The sequence below is a fragment of the Macaca mulatta genome, chromosome 10 (genome assembly GCF_049350105.2).
Source record: "Macaca mulatta isolate MMU2019108-1 chromosome 10, T2T-MMU8v2.0, whole genome shotgun sequence".
Classification (NCBI taxonomy): domain Eukaryota; kingdom Metazoa; phylum Chordata; class Mammalia; order Primates; family Cercopithecidae; genus Macaca; species Macaca mulatta.
The window spans coordinates 111,978,841-112,000,234 of record NC_133415.1 but is presented as its reverse complement, the minus strand read 5'-3'; the positions used below and the strand labels follow the sequence as shown (position 1 = coordinate 112,000,234).

Below are 21,394 nucleotides of genomic sequence, written 5' to 3'. Positions count from 1 at the left end.
CCAAGTGAGAGCTGCACCCTGGAAAAGTGAGACTGCTTTCACTTCAAGGAATCTGCCAAACCAGGTGAGGATGACCTTCCCATTTTCGTGCTCTGGTGCAGTTGAGGGTACAGGACTCAAAGCCCAGAATGTTCTTCAGTGAGAGGCAAGTGGAAGACCCAACGTCCCTTCCTGCATAAAGCTGAGACCTCTGAAAGGCATACTCTCAATATGTGGGTGAATTAGAATTAAATACTCAGTACCCCTACCACCTGCCCAGGGAACATAACAACAAACAAACGAGCACCCCCAGGCACCCAGGGGAAGCAAAACAAATATTTATTGGAGGAATCCACCTTCAACCCACATCTCAAAGTTCCAAAAATATCAACTAACTGTCAAAAATTTTAACACAAACAAGGAAATAAGTTAACATATGTGACAGCAAATATATAAAACAGAGTCAGATGTGCCAAGACTTCATATGTTGTCATTGACAGATGCAAAACATTAGATGTGTTTTTAAAAAAAAAAAAAAAAAGGTTGAAAATCAGAGTCAAGGGCAAGAGACTATAAACGTGATCAAGCAAATTAGAAAAATAATTAAATAAAACTTTTTGGAAATAAAATATAATTCACATAAATAATTAAATTTAAAATTTAGCAGACCAATAAAAGTAGGGGAGATCAACTAAGAGGCACTGCAATAGGCCGGGGACTTCTGACCAAGACTTTACAAAAGTAACCAACTTTACCATCCCAAGTAAAAAACTGAATAAAGATACAAAACAATAGTGTTCAGGGCATTGGACATTGAGCAATAAGGGCAGTGATCCATGAAAGAAGAGAAACAGATGAGGTAAGCCTGATGACACCTCAACTTATTGATGAAGAAATTTTCCAGGTCTGGAACCATTTGTTGAAAAGACTATACTTTTTCCACTGAATTTCCTTTGAGCCTGTATGAAAAATCAATTGACCACAGCATGGTCTATTTCTGTATTCTCTATTTTGCTCTACTGATCTGTGTATCCATTTTGATGCAAATACCACACTCTTTGGCATACCTTAGCTTTATAGTAGGTCTTAGAGTCAAGAGGCGTAATCAAGTCGGCGTGCTATTTGCATTGAAATAGACAAATAGATCAACAAATGATGCTGGAACAACCAGATAAGATATCCACAGGCAAAATAAGAACTTTGATCCATACATCACACCATATGTAAACATTAAGTGGAAATGTATTATAAACCTAAATATAAAACTTAAAGGTATAAAACTTTAGAGAAAAAATTAGAAGAAAAGCTTTGAAGCTCTGTTAAGGCACACTTTTCTAAGCTATGACACTAAAAACATAATCAACAAAAAAAGGTACATTAAATTTCATCAAAGTGAAAGACAGTTGCTTTTTAAAAGATGCTACTAAAAGAAAAGAAAGATAAGCCACAGACTGAAAGAAAATATTTACAAATCACATTTCTGATAAGGAACTTAGAATATATAAAAAAATTCTCAAAACTCAATAAGAAAACAACCCATTTTTGATGAGCAAAAGATTTGAAGAGACACTTGGCCAAAGAAGATATACAAACACTAAATAAGCGCATAAAAAAAGACGCTGGATATCATCACTTGTTAGGGAAATGCAAATTCAAACTATAAAGAGATACCACTACACAACTATTCAAATGACTAAAACTAAAAAGAATTACCACACCAAGTGTTGGCAATAATGTAGAGAAATGGAACTCTCATACACTGATAGTGGAGATGTACAATGATACAACCACTTTGGAAAACAATTTGGCAGCTTCTTAAAAAGTTAATAATACATCTACCATATGGTCCAGGCTTTTCACCTCTAGATATTTTCCCAAGACAATTTAAAGCATATGTCCATCCAAAGGCTTGCAGACGAATAATTGTAGTCATTTTATTTGTAATAGCCGCAAACTGAAACAAACCAAATGTCTATCAACAGGTGCACTTATATACAAATTGTGACATACTCACTCAATTGCATACTAGTTAGCAACAAAAAGGAATGTGTTATCGATAAACACAACATGGATGAACCGCAAAATAGTAATGCTAACTGAATAAAGCCAGGCAAAAAAAAAAAAAAAAAGAGAGCATATATTGTATGATTCTGTTTCTACAAAATTCTAGAAAAAGCAAACTATCCCTATGTGACAGAAAGCACATCAGTGGTTACCTGGGGACGGAAGGACTTCAGGATGGGCAGAAAGGAGGAATTACAAAGGGACAGGAGGAAACTTTTGGACTTGACAGATACGCTCATGATCCTGGTTATATTGTTTCACAGGCATATACATATGTCAAAATTTATTTAATTGTATGTTTTAAATATGTGCAATTTATTAAAATTTAATTATACTTTAATAAAGCTTTACAAAAAATAACTCAGTAGATTAAAAAACTGGTAAAATTTTAAAGACAGATTTGAACAAAGTATCCAGATTATAGCACAGAGAAACAAGGTTATTAAAAGTATTAAGAGACATGAAAGATAGAAAAGGCCTAATATATACTATATCAGTATTTCAGAAAGGAAGGAGAGGGAACAGGACAGAGGCAATATCTGAAGAATGATGGCTAAGAATTTTTTATAGAGAGACACCAATCCACAAATCAAAATAGCCCTGTGGATTCCTAATGGAACAAATAAAAAGCAACATACATCTATATATATCAAAGTAAAACTATGGAACACCAAAGGATAAAAGAAGATCTTAAAGTTAGCTTGAGATAAAAGACTTTCAAAAGACAGATGAGTAGCCTAAGAACTGCCTTCTTTACCACAAAGTGGAAGCTGACGGATAGTGCAATGATAGCTTTGATGTGCTGAGAAAATAACTGTCAGCCTGGAATTGTGTACCCAGCAGACATATTTTTCAACATCAATGATGAAATAAAGATATTTACAGAGTAATAAAAACTAAGAGAATTTTCTTCTCTAATAAAGGAAATTCTAAAGAATATGATTTAGGTAGAAGAAAATAATCCCAGAAGGAAGATCTGACATGCAGAAACAAATGAAAAGACAAGAGATGGGCAATTATGTGGGTACATATAAATAAATGGGCTTAAAAAGACAAGTAATAGGCTTGGAAACATATTTGCAGTATATATAACAGGCAAATAATACATATGAATCTAGGATATATATAGAATCCTATAAATTATATTCATCACTTTAAAAATTTGATAACAACAAATATTAGGAAGCATATGAATGAAGGGCAAACTCTCACTCATGGATGAGACACTCTGTAGCAATCAGAATGAATAAATTTAATCAGTATGTCCTGACACGATGAGATCTTCAGAAACACAATGTTGACCTTAAAAATCAAGCTGAAGAATGATAAATAACTATGATACTTTTATATGTACTTTAAAGACACCAAACAATATTATATATTATTGGTGATTTGCAAAGTATGAAAACACAGATTGATACGATTTGTGCCAAATACATAAAACAACATAATCATCTTTTAAATTTTTCTTTTCTATGTATTGTTATATAATATTTAAGGTAATATTTTACTTAGAAGAGAACTTTATCATTCTCTGTGAGCTAAGGACTATAGAGCAACCTCTGCTACAGTATTTCATTTTCTGTAGAACATTAAAACAACTGAAAGTGGGAAAATGAATCAAGTACTAGGCTTCCTTCTTGTGGAGAGAACACAAAGGTTAGATGATAGATAGACCGAAGATAGACAGAGAGATAGAGAGATAGATATGTAAGTGGATGGGTGGGTGGGTAGGCAGATGGATGGATAAATATCTACAAACATATGTGTATGGGTGGTTGGATAAACAGTGTGGTAGGCAGAGTAATACCTCCCCTCAAAGATGTCCATGCCTAGATCTCCATGCCCTCGTGGTGCTGATTCTTTTTCTGAGACAGGGGAGCCAGCCATGTGAGGAGCAAGAGGAGGAATGTGCAGGTGGAGGTAGAGGGACTAGCAGGTGCAAAGGCCTTGAAGCTGAAATTAACTCAAAAGACAGTCATGAGCCAACAAAAGGATCAATGATAAACAAATCACGATCAACCAATAAATGTTTGTGGAACAGCTTCCTTCTCATTTGACCCAGTCAGGAGCTCTTGGTTAGAGCTCCAAGTCCTTGTTCAGACTCTTTCCTGTTCTGTAATGCCCCTGCCCCCCTCCTATGCCCATCCATGGGCTCTTGTTGTGATTTGTTGAGTGGAGAGGGTGTCTAGTCCCACAAGGCCAAAATTTGCGAACTCAAATCCTATGGGGGCCAGGCAGATAGCATAACTGAGAGAGGCTGGCCGAGGGTAAGACATTAAGGAGAGGTGAGCTACAGAGCGCAGAGGAGAGCAGAGCTCTTTTTTTTTTTTTTTTTTTTTTTTTTTTTTTGTTGAGACGGAGTCTCGCTCCGTCATCCAGGCTGGAGTGCAGTGGCCGGATCTCAGCTCACTGCAAGCTCCGCCTCCCGGGTTTACGTCATTCTCCTGCTTCAGCCTCCCAAGTAGCTGGGACTACAGGCGCCCGCCACCTCGCCCGGCTAGTTTTTTGTATTTTTTTTTAGTAGAGACGGGGTTTCACTGTGTTAGCCAGGATGGTCTCGATCTCCTGACCTCGTGATCCGCCCGTCTCGGCCTCCCAAAGTGCTGGGATTACAGGCTTGAGCCACCGCGCCCGGCCAGGAGCACAGCTCTTACCCACAAGGTGTGGCCACTGCTCATCTCCAGCTGGCTGGTGCTATGTAAGGAGGCAGGCCCAGTGTCTTCAAAGCTTCCCATATTTCAAGAAAAGTTAGAAATCCAGATTTTATGAGAAATCTTTACATCTAATTATGTGGCTGCTAAATGCCAAAAGTTTTAGAGCACTGGCCTAACAAGGGTTTTACATGCACTGTGTTTGGCCCAAGAGCTGCTAGTGGGTTTGCAAGGTGTCCTGGAGTGATATCTCCACGCCTCCTGGGCTCTAGTCTGGGACCCTCAGCCTGGATAAGAAAGTTTTCTCGGCCACCTCCAGGTATGGGCACCAGGCGCACAACAGGTACATGGTAAATATTTTCAAATTAGTCAAGCTGAAGTCTTGGGAAAGTGGGAGCTGTTAATGAGGCAACTCATCCTCTCCCCTCTCCCCACATCTTTCCAACGATGCCTGGAGGCTTCAGGCTCGTCAGCTGTCAGTCAGATGTAGTTGAGCACTTCCTCCTTATTGGTGAGATACTGAGGAGGACCAACAACCACGAGCCAATGTCCCTTGGTTCCCAGAGCCCCGCATGCAGCTCCTCCACCTGGATGGCATGCATTCCCCTTTCCTCCAAGAGCAGACTCGAATTTTCCTTTGGAAGACTGTCCTTCCCACAGCACCAAGTTTGGGCCAGGGCTGATGATAAGGCTTGGAGGTCCCATTACACAGGCAGGCAGACCTTCTTTTGTTCAGACTACCTTGAGTCAGGCTTCTGTCTCAGGACCCTGAGTGATCCATGAGCAAGGAGGGACGCTAGAAAGGAAAGCCCCACTCCTCCAAGCCTGCTCTCAGAGCCACGCCAGCACCATCACCTGGCTGTGTCAGAAATGCAGAATCTCAGGCACTGCAAGAAAAATCTAGAAAACGCCAGGCCACGAGCGTGCCCAGGACAGGCTGGGGTGCACCAAGACAAGCCACTAGTTGGCACACAGGCTATGGAAGGAGACTGGCTGGTTCAAATCTGGGTCCTTGGGGAGGTTATCTAAGCTCTCTGTGTCTCCATTTCCTCATGAGAAAAATAGGATAATAATGCCATCCACATCGTGGGGGGTACTTTGTGGGATCGCCTGAAACGACACACACCAGAAAGCAATTAGGGAAAGCCTGGCACACAGCAAGCGCCTCATAATGTTAGCTCTGAACACATGGTCCCGGAAGACCATTGATAGAGGCGGAAGGGGGAGCCAGAAGAGAAGAGGTCATCTCCAGCCACTGAGGGTCTGAGCAGCTACAGGGGATAGTTGGGAATTTGGATTGCCCCTTAAAGAATGTCCAGGTTTTGGAGAAATTACTGACAGGCTATGTGCAGTGGCTCACACCTGTAATCCCAGCACTTTGGGAGGCCAAGGCAAGAGGATTGCTTGAGGCCAGGAGTTCGAGCCCAGCCTGGGCAACATGGCAAAACCCCGTCTCTACTAAAAATACCAAAAAAAAAAAAAAAAAAAAAAAAATAGCTGGGCATGGTGGCCCATGCCTGTAACCCCAGCTACTCAGGAGGCTGAGCAGGCAAATCGCTTGAACCCCTGAGGCAGAGGTTACAGTGAGCCGAGATTGTGCCACTGCACTCCAGCCTGGGCGACAGAGTGAAACTCGGTTTCAAAAAAGAAACAGAAAGGGGAAAAAAGGACTGACGGTCTAGAGGGAGAATGTTGACAGTTGAGGTGTGGAGTATAAATGCATCAGGGATCTGGGATTAGAATGTGGATTAGAGAATGCGGTGAGGGTGAAGGGCGAGCAGGAGAGAAGGAGATCACAGGGAAAATGATGGCAGAAAGAGGACAGGGGTTAGAGAATTTGCTTTTTAGCTTGTATGCAATGGGCAGCCTGAAGGGTTTTGAGCAAAGGAGAAAGACAATCCAAGAAAGACACAATGAAAGAGTGGCAGGAAAATCCTCATGGCCGCCCGTTTGTTGGGGGTGGACATTTGCATATGCATACCGCAAAGAAAAGCCTGGAAGGGCACACTCCTGAATGCTCACGGTGATTATCTCTGCGTGGTGAGATTACTAGGATGTTTTATTGTCTTCTCTTTGCTCATCTGTATTGTCTAATTTTTCTGCAAAAGACTTTCATTGCTTGCATAATTAAGAAAGCAATAAAAGCTGTAAATAATTAACAGGCTCTCTCTTCCGGACTTAAGTTGAATGGATGTGTTTTCCACCCAGTTATTTCAAAGATTTGCTGGATTCCTGGCCTTAGAAAGGTGCCATCGAAAAATACACAGGCGATGAGTTGTAAGGGGTGGGGGACTAACGGGGAAACAAATTCAGTCCTTTAATCATGAAACTCTAAACCCTAGCAAACAGGAACTCTTTCTCTGGAGCACACGGATACCTTTCAAATCCCATAGTAAATTCTTCTTGGGGTTTTGCGGAAATGACCGAGGTGGCCACTCACCCTACCTTTTAGGGTTGGTCCTCAGTTTTCTCTGCTTGCCGTTCCCATGAGACATCTTTGCCCTCCGAGGCAGGCCTTTCTTCCCTTCTGGCTCAGACGCCTGGTGCTGGGACATCACCCCTGGGACTGTTGGGTAGGAGAACTGAAAACACCAAGCATGTTGGCATCACATTACTCAAAGTCCTCATGATGAGGAAAACTCCAAAGGGTTCTCACTCTGCAGACAGGATGCCTGTCTATAGAAATCAAAGCGGAGATACTGCATCACTAAATGGCCTGAGCCCCTGCAAAGTTCAACCAGGCAAGGGCAGAGCATTCCTGGACAGAACCTCCTGAAACCCTGCCTGGGCTCGATCCACAGAGGAAAGCCTATGCCATCGGTGTTAACTGGAGGCCAAAGAAACACGGTGACCAGCCCCTTTACTGTCCCCTAAATCCACCTCCCCAGGAGCCCCCGCACCTCTGGGGCCCTCCTGATTAACCCACTACTCTCAAGATGAAAACAGCATTCCCCACAACTTTGGGTTCCACCTAGGGAAAGCTGAACAGCCTGCAAGACTCTGGTCTCCAGGCCTTTGTCACTGTCCACAAGGGTTAAATTACAGCTGAGCCTCCAGCACCTTCCTCAGTGGCCGTGGCCCAAGCCACCCCAGAGCAGGACTAAGCTCTCAGTCATCACAGCCAGGTGTGTGAACTCCCTCTCAAGGTGGAGCTCGGCATTATCAGTTCATCACCAAGTGAGAACAGCTGTGAGCATCCACCACCTTCCCCCTTTTCTCTCTGCTCCCAGGAACCTGAGAGGGAGGCCTGAATCCAATCAACAGTAATTCCTTCTCCAGAATCCCCAGTATAATGACTCTCTCAATTATTGGGAGTCTCTGGTTTATAATCTTAGAACGATCCAGAGAGCTCACCTCTCTGCTGGAGTGTTTCATTTTACTTTTTGCTTCTGTTACCAGGAAGCTCAGTTAAATTTTACATTTGGTTATGAAGACTATCTCACCTAATGTCTCGAGGATAGTAATTCTTTCCTTTGGAATTTATGTTTTCCACAACTCTGTTAAGGTTCGCATTTGGGCCTTTATTCCTTCCTGCCATCTCTGTGGTATCCCCAGTCTGCCTCAGGAACAAGTGAGCAGTGAGCAGCAGATGCTACATGGGATGGCTTCAGACTTCCCTCCCACACGAGAGGTCCTGCGGGGTCGCGACACACTCTCTCAACCCTGGGCCCTGGGGCAAAACCCAGCTTTACCTTGGACATCTGCGCCAGCCCTCCCTCTCCAGGGCTTGTCCAGGTCCATCCTCCACTGCTCCCAGGAGGGCCACTGGGACCCTCATCTCGGAGGCTGCTACCGGGAAAGTGCGCCGCCAAGTACACAGACGCCGCCCTTGCCTTCTGCTCCGCGGGCAGAGGGACGCTGCGGCTCAGGCAACACCACGTGAGCTGCGGCTCAGCCTTCAGTGAGGGAAAGGGGTTGTGGGGGCTGTGGGGGCTGTGGCTCCGGGACGTCCCTGAGTGGGAAGACAGGGCCAGCTCTGGCCAGCCTGGGGACACACCCTGAGGCCGAGTGAGGGCAGTGAGGAAGGAGCCAGGCTGGAGGCGGGAACACGGGTCGGGGCCCACCAGGGGCCCTGAAGAAGGATCTTCTGGGGCATTCTCAGGAGGCTCCCCCAGCTCCCAGTTGGGTACCCAGGGATTTGGGACATCCCCAGAGGGCCTGGCCGTTGCCAAAGTGCTGCCCATGCAGAGGCGATGGATACGGTCGCTGTCACCCTCCATGTCCTGAACTAAGTGTGCCTCACACATTGGAGTGGGCGGGGAGGAGGTGGCCTCCCTGGGAGCCCCGGGTGCTGAGATAGGCGACTCCCTGGCTGCTGGCCTGTTAGTGGCCATCCTGTCCCCCTTGTCCCCCCTCAACTGTGCCCCTTTTCTCCCATCCCGTGGCCTGGAAGAGCTGAGGTCCTCCAGGATGCTGTCCGCCTCACCTGGGGAGGGGCCTGAGGCTGGGCTGGGAGAAAGAGGGGTCCCCAGTGCTGACCCAACAAATGATGCCCGTTCCTCAGGCCACCCACTGCTGCAGAGAGAGTCCTGGCTGTGCCTGGGTCCCCGGGGAATGGGCAGTGGTGAGGGGGTCTCTGCCTGAGGTAACCTGAGGAGGTACTTCGGGGAAAAGGCATTGTCTGCCAGGGCAGAGAGGACTCTGGGAGCCTGAGGTGGGGTGGCCAGTGGGGGGTGCTCCCCAGGGGCTGGGACTGCAGGATGCAGTGGGGGAGCCTTGTCCCTTGGCCCCACCCTCTTCAGGGCAACAGAATCAGCAGCCAAGGAGGCTCCAGAGGACTCCAGAAGCTCGCCCCCCTGCCTGGCACTCTCCTTCGATCCCCCTGGCACTTCCCCAGGATCAGCGTCCTGCTTCTGGGATGACAAAGAGGCAGCCTGCACGGGCCTACCCGGGGTCTCTGCGCCCACAGGCTCTGGTTGCTCCCAGCTGTGCAGGTCCTCCACTTTCAGCTTCTTCCTCTCCGAGGGGAGCTTGTCCTCCCCAGAGCCACTGCTGGGCCATCTCAGGACAGTCTGGGCCCACGGGCAGGTCTCCTGAACATCCCCCACACCTCGGGCGCCTCCTTCCAGCTTGGGGTCTGGCAAAACTGGCCTGGGGGCCTCTAGGTCACCCCCTTTGAGGGGGCCAGGTGCTGGGGTCAGCTGCCACCCCAGTTCCAGCCTTTCATTTGGAGAGACCAGGGGGCTCCGACTGCCTGAACAGGGACTGTCTCTGCCGCCCAGTGCAGGAGATGACACAGCCTCTTCCACCCTGGGTCGGTTCCTGTCTCCTGTCCTGGTCACCATCTCCCCATGCTTAGTGGGCTCAGTCACCAAGGAGGCCTCCGGGGCTGGCGGATTTCCCCAAGGCTCTGGCGTTGCCCCTGTGGATGTGTCCTCATGGACAGGGGTCCTCCTGTCTTGGGTGGGGACTGTGCCTGAGCTCCCTGCTGCCTCTTTCTGCAGGGGAAGGCCCAGTTCTGTCCCACTGCCCACTCCCACCTCCCTGGTTTTCTTGCCTCCATGGGGACTAGCTTTCATTTTCTGGTAGATCCTTTTGAATGTCTCATCCCCGTACACCTGCCACTTCTCCTGAGAGAACATCTTCAGCCTCCTCTGGCCACACTTCCTGCCGCCTGCTCTGCCCTTGCCGGCTGCGGCCTCCCGCGCAGCAATTCTCTTTACATCTGTATCCTCTGTGGGCACCGGGGCATCGCCAGTGGGGATGCCTGGCAGGTCCTCCACCGCGGCCTGTCTGACCAGGGCCCGGGGATGCCCACCAGGAACGTCAGTCGAGCTCAGTCCCGAGCGGCAGCCAAGGCGGGCTGGGCTGGGCCTGGGGCTCAGAGGCTTCTGCGTCCTGGGCCAGGGGTCCCGGGGCTCCAGCCATGTCCTGGAGCCCTCGACGAAGGGCAGCGAGTTGCTCCTGGTGACAGGGACACATTCCACGGTGGTGGAGAGCTGAGTGGGGACGGAGTGGAAGAACAGGGGCCGAGACTTGTCTGGAGGCGTCCAGGTGGAGCGCGCGGGGCCCAGGGCCCTCCTACGGCCCGGCTCCAGAGCGCGAATGTCAAAGTGGAAGGAGTCCTTGTAGGTATAGGGCGTGGGAAGGTCGATGCTGCCCTGTTTGGACAGCCCGGTCTTCCGGGGCCGCACGTTGTCCAGCTGGGCATCGTCCACCACCGCCTGGTTGTGGGAGATGAGCCGGGCGATGCGCTCCTCCAGCCGCTTCTTCTCCAGCTCCAGGCCGGCTCCTCGCGCCCCGGGCTCGGCCCCCGCGCCCCCTGGTCCCGGGCCCGGGCCGCCCTCCCCCTCGGACTCGGCGCTGTGCTCTGAGAGGCTGTGCAGGGGGCTGCAGGGCGCGGGCGGCTGCTCCGCGCTGTCTGAGCGTGACAGGTACCCCGAGTCGGTGCTCTCACACTTCCGCAGCCGGCCCTCGGGGGCCTTGGCATCCCAGGGCTTCTCAGCTGCTGTCGCCTGCTGCCGCTGCAGGGCGCACGGCTTCCCGACGGTCGGAGACTTCTGCTCCGGCAACTTGCGCCAGGGCTGTGTGCTGGCTGTGAGGGCAGAGTCCCAATGAGCCTCTCTGTCGGCAAATGCGGACCCTGGACAGGGAGCAGCTTCGGTCTTCATATCCAGGTTCTTGGCAACTAGGGGCACGTGGGCACCTGGAGAAAGGGGTCTCTCCGAGGCCCCTTCGTGCATCTCCTGGCTCCGGCTCTCACCCCTGCAGTCTGTTCTGGGAGGCTCTCCGGCCTTGTCTCCTTCCTCCAGGAGGCCGCCCCCACCCCCCTCGGACTCCGAGGACAGCCGGGAGTTGTTGAGGTGCGTCTGCGTCCGCCTGTGCTTGTAGAGATTGCTCTGGGTCTTAAAGGCGATTCCACAGGTGGCGCACGGGAAGGGCCTCTCGCCCGTGTGGGATCGGATGTGCTTCTCCAGAACACTGGGCTTCAGGCAGTCGCGACCACAGTGTGGACACAGGTACTTGCCAGCATTCCGCACCTTGCCTGGGCTGCCCAGCGTGGGGCCCAGGCCTGGCGACAGGATAGGCAGAGTGCCCACGATGTTCACCGTCAGCGTAGGGGCCGCCGGCTTCCCCACCTGGGTGGGGCCAGGCCCTTCAGGCTGCAGCACAGGGCTAAGTATGAAGGGCACGTTGCCCCCATCCAGGCTGCCCGTCACCAGCGGGGCGCGTGGCTGGAGGCCCCCGGGAGGCACCGTGTGGTACAGTGGGATGGGCAGGGCCTTCAGGAACACAGTGGGGGCCAGGCCCTGCTCTGGCGGCAGAAGGACGGGGCCCAGGGTCAGGTGGGGTGAGGCCTGGCCACCTGGGGCCCCTGGAGGGCCAGGAGTGGGAGCTGGCTGGTCCCTCGGAGGAGGGGCAGGGCAGGTGGGTTCTGGAACCTCCATTCCACATCATCTGGACGGCCCACGATGCTGGAGAACCTGCAGACAACAAGCAGACTTTACCATCGGCACCTCTCCTCTCTCCTCATGCAGTAAATCTTCCCCACCCCGCACCAAGCACTTCACCACCCAACAGAAGCCTGACGATCGCCCTACGAATGTACTCTCATCCGAAAGGGAAAGCTGAGGCTCTGAGAGCAGAAGGAAGTTGTCATACAAGCGGACACGCGGCAAAGCGGGATTTGGACCCAGATCCGTCTGAATCCTGCCTCTTATTTAACATGCCATCTACACAGGTCCATGGCAGGTTTGCCACCATCATTCCCTGGCACCAGCACAGTGCCACATGCAGAGACTCAGAAAATGTGCTGACTTCACGAAAAAGTCATGCAGCTTGTCAAGGTCCTCGGAGTTCACAGTGATTCCATGCATTTGCACAAATCCCTTTTCTTCTCTGGGACTGTTTCCAGATCTGCAAAATGGACAGCGAATCAGGGCCTTCCCACTCTGAGGTTCTGAGTCTCCACTGCAGGATGAAGACAGTAAGAAAAAAATTGACCCAAGGAAAGGCTTGCCAGATTTAGCAAACAAAAATCCAAGACTCCCAGTTCAATTTGATACACAATGCATAGCTCTTTAGTGGGAGTATGTCCCAAATATTGCATGAGAATTACTTTTGGTATAAGTGTGTCCCAAATCTCACATGTGCCATGCTTATACTGAAACACTGAGTGCTGCTTATCTGAAATTCAAATGTGGCTGGGCATCCTGTATTTGATCTGGTGACACCACCAGGAAAAGGAGCACTTCCTCAGCCTCAAGACAAGACTTAGATCTCTGCTTAAAAGTGGGGCTTCCAAAGCCCCTCCACATTGAGTTAGGACAAAACTGGTTCCCTCTAAGCCAGGAGGAGTAGCTTGGCAAATGCTAGGGGAGAGAGCAAGAGAGGTCCAGCTATGCTGTTCACATCACAAAGGAAAAGCCAGATGCAAGAAGGAAATTCTGGACAGGCCCATGACTAGAGAATCAGGGGTCCCCAGATCCTTTTTCCACAGATACCCATTGCCAAGGAACTCCATAAGCACACTTCACCCATCCCCAGCTCCGCTCCCCAAGAAAACCACATTCCAGCCATTAGCAGCAAGGTGTTCTAAGCAGGGTGTGGTAGAAGTAGTAGCACGACTGGACATGGTGGCTCACGCCTGTAATCCCAGCACTTTGGGAGGCTGAGGCAGGCAGATCACCTGAGGTCAGGAGTTCAAGACCAGCCTGGCCAACATGATGAAACCCCATCTCTACTAAAAATACAAAAATTAGCAGAGCATGGTGGCAGGAGCCTGTAATCCCAGCTACTCACGGAGGCTGAGGCAGGAGAATTGCTTGAACCCAGGAGGTGGAGGTTGCAGTGAGCCAAGATCATACCACTGCACTCCAGCCTGGGTGACAGAGTGAAACTCTGTCTCAAAAAATATATAAATAAAAATTTAAAAATAATAAAAAACATAGAAGTAATGGCACATTAAGCTGGCTCATACTACTCACACTGACTCGAGAGCTGATTGTTAAATTTTCAAAAATTATGCAAGCCAGTTGTGAAACACAGCCATAATTAAAAGATACATTATACAAACTTACAATTAAATAATATTAAAAACAAATAAATGACAACTGGATAATTCAAAATTGATTACAGACCTAAATGTAAGCGCTAAAATCATAAAACTCTTAGAAGACAAAGGATTAAAACTTCATGACTTTTTTGGATTTAGCAATGGATTGTTTTTTTCTTTTCTTTCTTTCTTTTCTTTTCTTTTTTTTTTTTTTTTTTTTTTTTTTTTGAGATGGAGACCTACTCTGTTGTCCAGGCTGGAGTGCAGTGGCACAATCTCGGCTCACTGCAACCTCTGCCTCCTGGATTCAAGCTATTATCCTGCCTCAGCCTCCCGAGTAGGTGGGATTACAGATGTGTGCCACCACACCCAGCTAATTTTTGTATTTTTAGTAGAGACCGGATTTCACCAGGTTGACCAGGCTGGTCTTGAACTCCTGACCTCAAGTGATCCACCTACCTCAGTCTCCCAAAGCGCTGGGGTTACAGGCATGAGCCACCACATCTGGCCACAATGGATTTTAAAATATGACACCCAAAGCACATGCAGCAAAAGAAAAATAAATTTTACTTCAAAATCTAAAACTTTGGTTCATCAAAGGACACTTTCAAGAAAGTGAAAAAACAATCCACAGAATGGGAGAAAATATTTGCAAATCATATGCATGATATACCCAGAATATATAAAAAAACTCTTACAATGCAACAACAAAAGACAACCCAATTAATTAATTAATTAATTTTTTTTTGAGACAGAGTCTCGCTCTGTCACCCAGGCTGGAATGCAGTGGTGCTATCTCAGCTCACTGCAACCTCCGCCTCCCATGTTCAAGTGATTCTCATGCCTCAGCCGCCCGAGTAGCTGGGACTGTAGGCATGCACCACCACACCCAGCTAACTTTTGTAACAACTCCATTTAAAAATGAGCAGAGAACTTGAATAGATTTTTTTTCTCCAAATGCCCAAAAAGCATATAAAAAGATGCTTCATACCATCAGCCATTAGGGAAATGTAAATCAAAACCACAATGAGATAGGACTCCAACCATGGCTATAGTAAATAATAATAATAAACTAATAAGCAATAAAATAACAAGTATTGGTGAGGATGTGGAGAATTTAGAACCCATAAACACAACTGGTGGGGATGTAAAATGATGCAGCCACTTTTAAAACAATTGAGTAGTTCCTCAAAAAGTTAAACATGTATTACCATATGATCCAGCAACTCTGCTCCTAGGTATATATCCCAAAGAATTGAAAACGGGTATTCAAACAAAAACTTGTACATGCATGTTCGTAGTAGCTTTATTCAAAATAGCCAAAAGAGAGAAATGACAGAAATGTCCGTCAGCTGATGAGTGGACAAACGGCAATATACAGTACCGTAGAATCATAATCAGCCATAAAAAGCAACGAAGTGCTCGCACATGCTAAAACATGGATGCACCTTGAAAACGTCATGCTACGTGAAAGAAGCCTGACACAAAAGATCACGTGTTTTATATGAAGAATATATAATTCTTCATATAAAGAAGCATTTCTTCTTTGCATTTGTCTGAAGAACCTGGAATAGACAAACTCATGGAAACAGAAAACAAATTACAGTGGTTGCCAGAGGAGGGGGAGAATGGGAAATGAGGCTTTAACTGGGTATGATGTTTCCTTTTGGGGTGATGAAAATGTTCTGGAACCAGACAGAGGTGATAGTTCGTAAAACTATGAATGTACTAAATGCCATAGAATTGCACACTTTCAAATAGTTAAAATGGTGAATTTGATGTTATATGAATTTTACCTCAATTGTAAACAGGTACTGTCTCAATTTTTTTTTTAAAGTATTGTCTTCATTGAGCACAGGTACTCAATTTTTTAAAAGTACTCTGGGCTGCTATAACAAAAATGCCCTAGATTGGGTGGCTTAAATGACAAATATTTATTTCACATAGCTCTGGAGACAGGAAGTCCAAGATCAAGTCCAAGTCCAAGACAGGTTCAGTGCCTGGCAAGGGCCTGCATCCTGGTTCCTAGATGGCCATCTTCTTTCTTGCTGCCCCCTCACATCATGGAAAGGCCAGTAGCGCTCTCTGGGGTCCCCTTTATAAGGCACTTGTTCCACTCATGAGGGCTCCATGTCAGGACCTGACCACCTCCCAAAGGCCCCACCTCCTAATACCATCACATGGGGAGTGAGGATTTTACATATAGATTTGGAGCTGGGGGGAAGAAACATCCAGTTCATACCAGCTCCTACATACTCAGAGCTCACCACCTGCTAAGGATTCTATGGCATCTTCCATTCTCAGGGATCTTGGGGCCATTTATGTGGAATGTGCTGGTGTGGTGGGAACGCTCCCTGGCAGTGTGGAACGTCACACCTCTGGCTCTTCCCAACCTCAGCGTCAGGAGCATCATGTCCACAGCTTGAACTGGCCACAGTGGAAGCACTGACACCACAAAAATCTGCAAATGCTACAAGTCAGTCCTTTTTTTTTTTTTCATCCTGAAAGTCAGTCTCAACGTATACCAGCACATCACTGAGCAGAAGGGAGGACCCAGAAGACCATTGCACCCACTCTCTGTCCCTCTCCTAAACCTCTGGTCTCATTATGAATCTCACCACACCACACCGTCCGCAAGAGCCCCTGGCTTCAAAACAATCTGAGACGTTCTAATTTTTTAAGGAAAGATGTAAAGGCAGGAATCTTTTGAGATTAATAGGTGGCTACTAGAATGGATAAGAGCTAATAGTAATGGAAGATAAAGGCTTACCTCAAGACGCTGCAACCTTTCTACTAGTTAAGAATTTCAGGAATCTCCCTAGGAGACCAGTAGGCCTGAATTCTTGTCCCTGCTTAACCATCTTGCTAGTGGGTGGCCCTGAGACTGCTTCTTCATCTCTAAGAACAATGGTATTGGGGCAGAGCCACCAGGAGGATCAGATGAAATAAGTTATGTGAAAACACCAAGTGCTGTGCCCAGCACAGAATAAGCGCTCCATTTATTTCACTTTTCAATTATACGCCATAATATTTTGAACTATTAACTACCGGTTCCTCCCCCACCCTGTCTTCCTCCTACCCTTGTCTCTTCCCCCATCCGTCAGCTCAGCAGTCTCCATGCATCGCCTCTAGCAAGGGATGCTGTCTCAGGGTGGGTTCCTGAGAAAAGGATTCCATTCCAAGTATTTTATTTGGGAGGTGATCCCAGGAAACACTTGTAAGGAAATGGGAAGGCTGGGGGTGAAGGAGGCTACAAAATGTCCAGCAAGTCCCCACTGTGGGTGACTGGAGCTTAATCCCACGGGGGACACCAGGAGATCGTGTAGAACATGCACCCCAGGGGCAAGTGAGCTGCCTGCATCAGGGCTGCCTCTGGGAGCAGCCGTGTCCTGGCATATCCAGGTGCGTGCATGAATGCACGGGGCAGACTCTGGCCGCAGGGAGCCATCGGACACAGAAGCACTGCCTGCAGTTGGCTCTGAAATGCTGAGTCGGGGAATAGGTGGGCAGAGCTTCTGTCTGTTCCTGTGGCAGAAACTCGGTAAAGGTGTTTTAATTCCAAAATCCCTAAACCCTAAGGAAACTGGATGAGTACAAGCCTGTTGTCCTGATCCCCTGGTTATAAGGGTCATGGGTGGGGAGGTCATGGAAGGGAGGAAGGGAGGAGTGAGTGCGTCCAGCTCCTGCCTCAGTGGCAATTCCTGCTCCATTCCCCAGGGCAGTCTGGAAAGAGGGGTGCCAGGACACAGAGCATCAACGGCCCAGAGCGCGCATCCAGACAGGAGGACAAGGCACACGCAGAGCTCTCGCCGCAGGACGAATTCCAGAGCACCCAGGAAGGCCCTGAAGTGGCTGGGAAAATGGGGCCAAATTGAGGGGGTTGTCACCTGAGGGATGTCTCAGTGAGGGCCTGCCTGGGGAGCTGAGGGCTGAGCATCACACGCCCCCCACAAACTTCAGCCCAACCTGGGGGTAGCGGGAGGAGGAAAAGGAGCCCAGAACTGACTCTCACAGGGTGGGAGACTTGAGGCTTCAAAACAGAAATGCCAGGAAAGAGCGCCACGCTTCTGACACACCTGCCACGATGATCGTTTTGTGCTCTCTGCAGCCTGTTCTGTGAGCACAGCAAAATTGACGCCTTTGAGTAACAGCTGATCCCTGCTGGCAAGATGACAGCTGACTAACACCTTCCTCCAGGGAGATGACGCTTTTCTCAGGAAAACCTCAAAAGGTTGCAGATAATTTTGCTCACTCTGAATCAAGGAGATGGCAGGTCCTATTGTCCCCATTGGACTGATGGGGAAGCTGGAGGCCAGGACTGGGAAGGCAGTCGCTAGAAGGCTTACCTCTTTGTGTGAGTGAGGGAAGGGTCCGGGACAGCCCCTTGATCACCTGGACTGAATGCCAAGTCCTCACCCTGTCGCCATCCCCAGACTCCCGCATGCAGGGAACTTGGCACATCCCTCATCTGCTGCGTGTGCAGCTCCCCACCTCCTCCCAATTCCCCCCCCCACAAACAGTCATATCTTTCGGCGCAAATGTGCAGCTTTATGGAAGAGAGGGGGAGCAAAGAGGTGGGAGAAACTTGAAGAGAAGAAGTGACAATTTCCCAAGCCCTCCTTTGCAAAAGCAACCCATAAATGAGCCTGGGCCAAGAGAGAACACGAAAATGCCATAAGTAGGTTTTTAGAATTTACATTTAGGGCCCCGAAAGAGAAGGCCATGGAGAAGCATATTGGACACATTAGGCAGACAGAACTTGGGTGCTAAGACGGCTGGTGTAGTTACAAGTTTCCCAGACTTCCGTTCATCCTGGACCACCGTCACCCACTCCGCTGCGTATGGGGCCCACTTGCACTGTTACTCCGTCCCACCCTACCTGTAGAGAGCCTTGTGGCTGGAACGCCATTGCTTTAAAAGGAATGCATGCAATGTGAATGTACTTCAGGCCACTGAACTGTATGCTTCACAATGGTGAAAGTGTTCTATTTTATGTAAATTTTATCACAATTTTCAAAAAGTAAAAGAAAAAAAAAATGGGAGGAAGGGGAACTATATCATTGCCCAGTGAGTTGAAAACTGACGTTCACACAAAAACCTGCACACTGATGTAAACATCAGCAATTGTATTTGTAATTGCAAAAAGCAAGATGTCCTTCAGTAAACAAACATCAGTAAACACACAGCCCGACAATGGAATATTATTCATTGATAAAAAGAAATAATCTAGCAAACCACAGAAAGACAGAGAGGAACATGAAATGCATGTTCCTAAGTGAAAGAAGCCAATCTGAAAAGACTTTGCATTGTGTAGTCCCAACTGTATGACCTTCTGGAAAAGGCAAAACTATGGAGACAGTGAAAAGATCAGGGGTTGCCAGGGGTTGGGGGAGGAGGGGATGAAGAGGTGGGTGGAGTGAAAGGGACTGTTCTGATCCTGTAACACCAGATGCTTGCCACTATACATTTGTCAAAACTCATGGAACATGCAACACCAAGAGAGAACCCTAGTGTAGACTCTGGACTTCGGTGTCTATCAATGGGTTCACCAATTGCAACTAATGCATCACCCTCATGCAAGATGCTCATAACAGGGAAAACAGTGGGGGCATAGGCTGAAAGTGGCAGATGGGAAATCTCTGTACTTTATCCTCATTTTTCTACAAACCTAAAACTACTCTTAAAAATTGTCTATTCAAAAATTGTTTTAAATCAAAACAGTATTTAAAAAGAAATGTGAAAAGATATTTATCCCGACCAGCCAAGAAATGCAAGGTATAAACCATGATGTCATGTTTTGCCTATTGCAGGAACAAGGGAGCCAAAAGAAATAAATACTTGTAATAATTGGGCATAAAAGTGGGGAGTGGGGATACTAAATAAATCATCATCAAAAAGAGAAGACCGTTTTTCCCTATGAACCATTAACATAAATACCTATTACATTTTTTAAAATATGTATCTGTAGGCCACCATGTATGCTCTCGCACACCTGAGTGCTATGGTCCTCTACTTTGAGAAGCACCTCCCTAACTTAAAATCTTCACCTGATACACCCTTGGCATAGACCCTGTACCTGCAAAGCTGGAGCAACATGCTCCCTAGTCCACTGGCGCCCAGCGAGGTTTGCCCAAAGGGAGGTGCTGGCAAGTCAGGGGAAGGAGAGGAAGGTCAGGCCTGGCTCCAAGGTGGCCTTTGTCCCTCTACTCGGGCACAGACTTTCGCTAGGTGGTCCTTTCTAGGTCCAAGCACGGTTCCCAGGCTGGCCTCTCATGCCTGGGTAGGTAACACTCCCCCACTGCTACCAGCCCTCAGGTACCCCAACATCCCAGAACCAGGCCCACACTTTGTAAATGGCCCTTCATCTAAACCCCTCTTAATTGCCTACCCACTTGAATGTGCATCTAGGCTAGCCAGGACCCAAAGTGAAATTACAGCTTACGTTATGTGTGTAGGTGAGTGTTCCCGGAGAGCAAGAGCAGCCCTAACTTTTGTCAGATTCTGGAAGGGTCGAAAAGGGTCTCTGAGGGTGAGAGTAGCTGGTTAGAAACGACACCTCCCTAAAAGCAGGGAAGGCTGCCCGCTTCCTGTCAGGGCCAAATACGTGTTAGTTCCCACTACGACTTCACCCAAATTCATTCTGTTTAGTGACAAAATATGTTTTGCCTAAACAATTACGATAAAGAAGCAGGCCAGAAGAGAGTTTACAAACACACAGTGTGCAGAAAGCTTAGGCAAGTTGGAGGAGAAGAGTGTCTCCAGCAATTGCCTAATTTTCATACACAAATTACGTGGTTTCCCTGTAGATGGTCAATCGGTTGCAGATGTGTGGAGGGAGAAGCTTGATGTCAGGTTGGCTTTGGCAGGAGGGAGGGCCTGCCAGCTGCACTCAGCCGTCCCCGTTCCCTGTCTTCTTGGTGGAAGAATAAAAAAACCTGGGTTTGAGTTCTGGTTTTGCCACCTTCCCCCTCCCTGTGAGGCTCAGCAAGTTCCTTAACCTCAGGATTTTCATTTGTAAAATGGGGAAAACGAGGATTAAACAGATGCTACCTACAAGCACTGATCACAGCACAATGCAAAATGGGAAAAATCTGCTGAAAATTATTCAGATAATTTTCTCTTTTTCTTTTTCCCAAGCCCATCAGCATTACCTTGATCTGTCTAAGACATCTTCTGCCTAAGCTTTGCAGGTTCAGAGCACAGGGAGCTGACCTTTATATGACACCATGTCCAGGCCACAGGCCCAAGGTCTATACATGCCCTAAGCCATCTAATCCACACAGCAGGGAAGTTCTGTTTTTATTCTAACAAGAGGAATAAGGCGCTGAGAGATGGAGGGATTCACCCAACATCAAGGAATTGAGGAAGTATATTCCTTCTAGTGAAGAAAGACAGAGAGAACAGGGAAGCCTGGGCTGGCATGCAGAATAAGATTGGTGTAAAGGACCTCTTCAAGCAGAACTACAAACCACTGCTCAAGGAAATAGGAGAGGACACAAACAAATGGAAAAACATTCCATGCTCATGGAAAGGAAGAATCAATATCGTGAAGATGGCCATACTGCCCAAAGTAATTTATAGATTCAATGCTATTCCCATCAAGCTACCAGTGACTTTCTTCACAGAATTAGAAAAAAACTACTTTAAATTTCATGTAGAACCAAAAAAAAAAAAAAAAAAGAAGCCTGTATAGCCAAGACAA

The 21,394-nt window shown here is 47.8% G+C and overlaps 1 protein-coding gene across 2 annotated transcripts in view; it reads right to left on the bottom strand.

The window, feature by feature from the left end:
- Window positions 1-21,394, bottom strand: part of ZNF831 (zinc finger protein 831) — a 112,045-nt gene that overhangs the window by 56,123 nt on the left and 34,528 nt on the right. For both annotated transcript variants that reach the window (XM_001083661.5, XM_077952038.1), the window contains exons 2-3: window positions 8,390-12,121; window positions 7,143-7,279 (exon numbers count right to left, since the gene is read on the bottom strand). In XM_001083661.5, coding sequence (XP_001083661.4) covers window positions 7,143-7,279; window positions 8,390-12,085 — 3,833 coding nt within the window. In that variant the 5' untranslated portion in view covers window positions 12,086-12,121. The remainder of the gene's footprint in view (window positions 1-7,142; window positions 7,280-8,389; window positions 12,122-21,394) is intronic.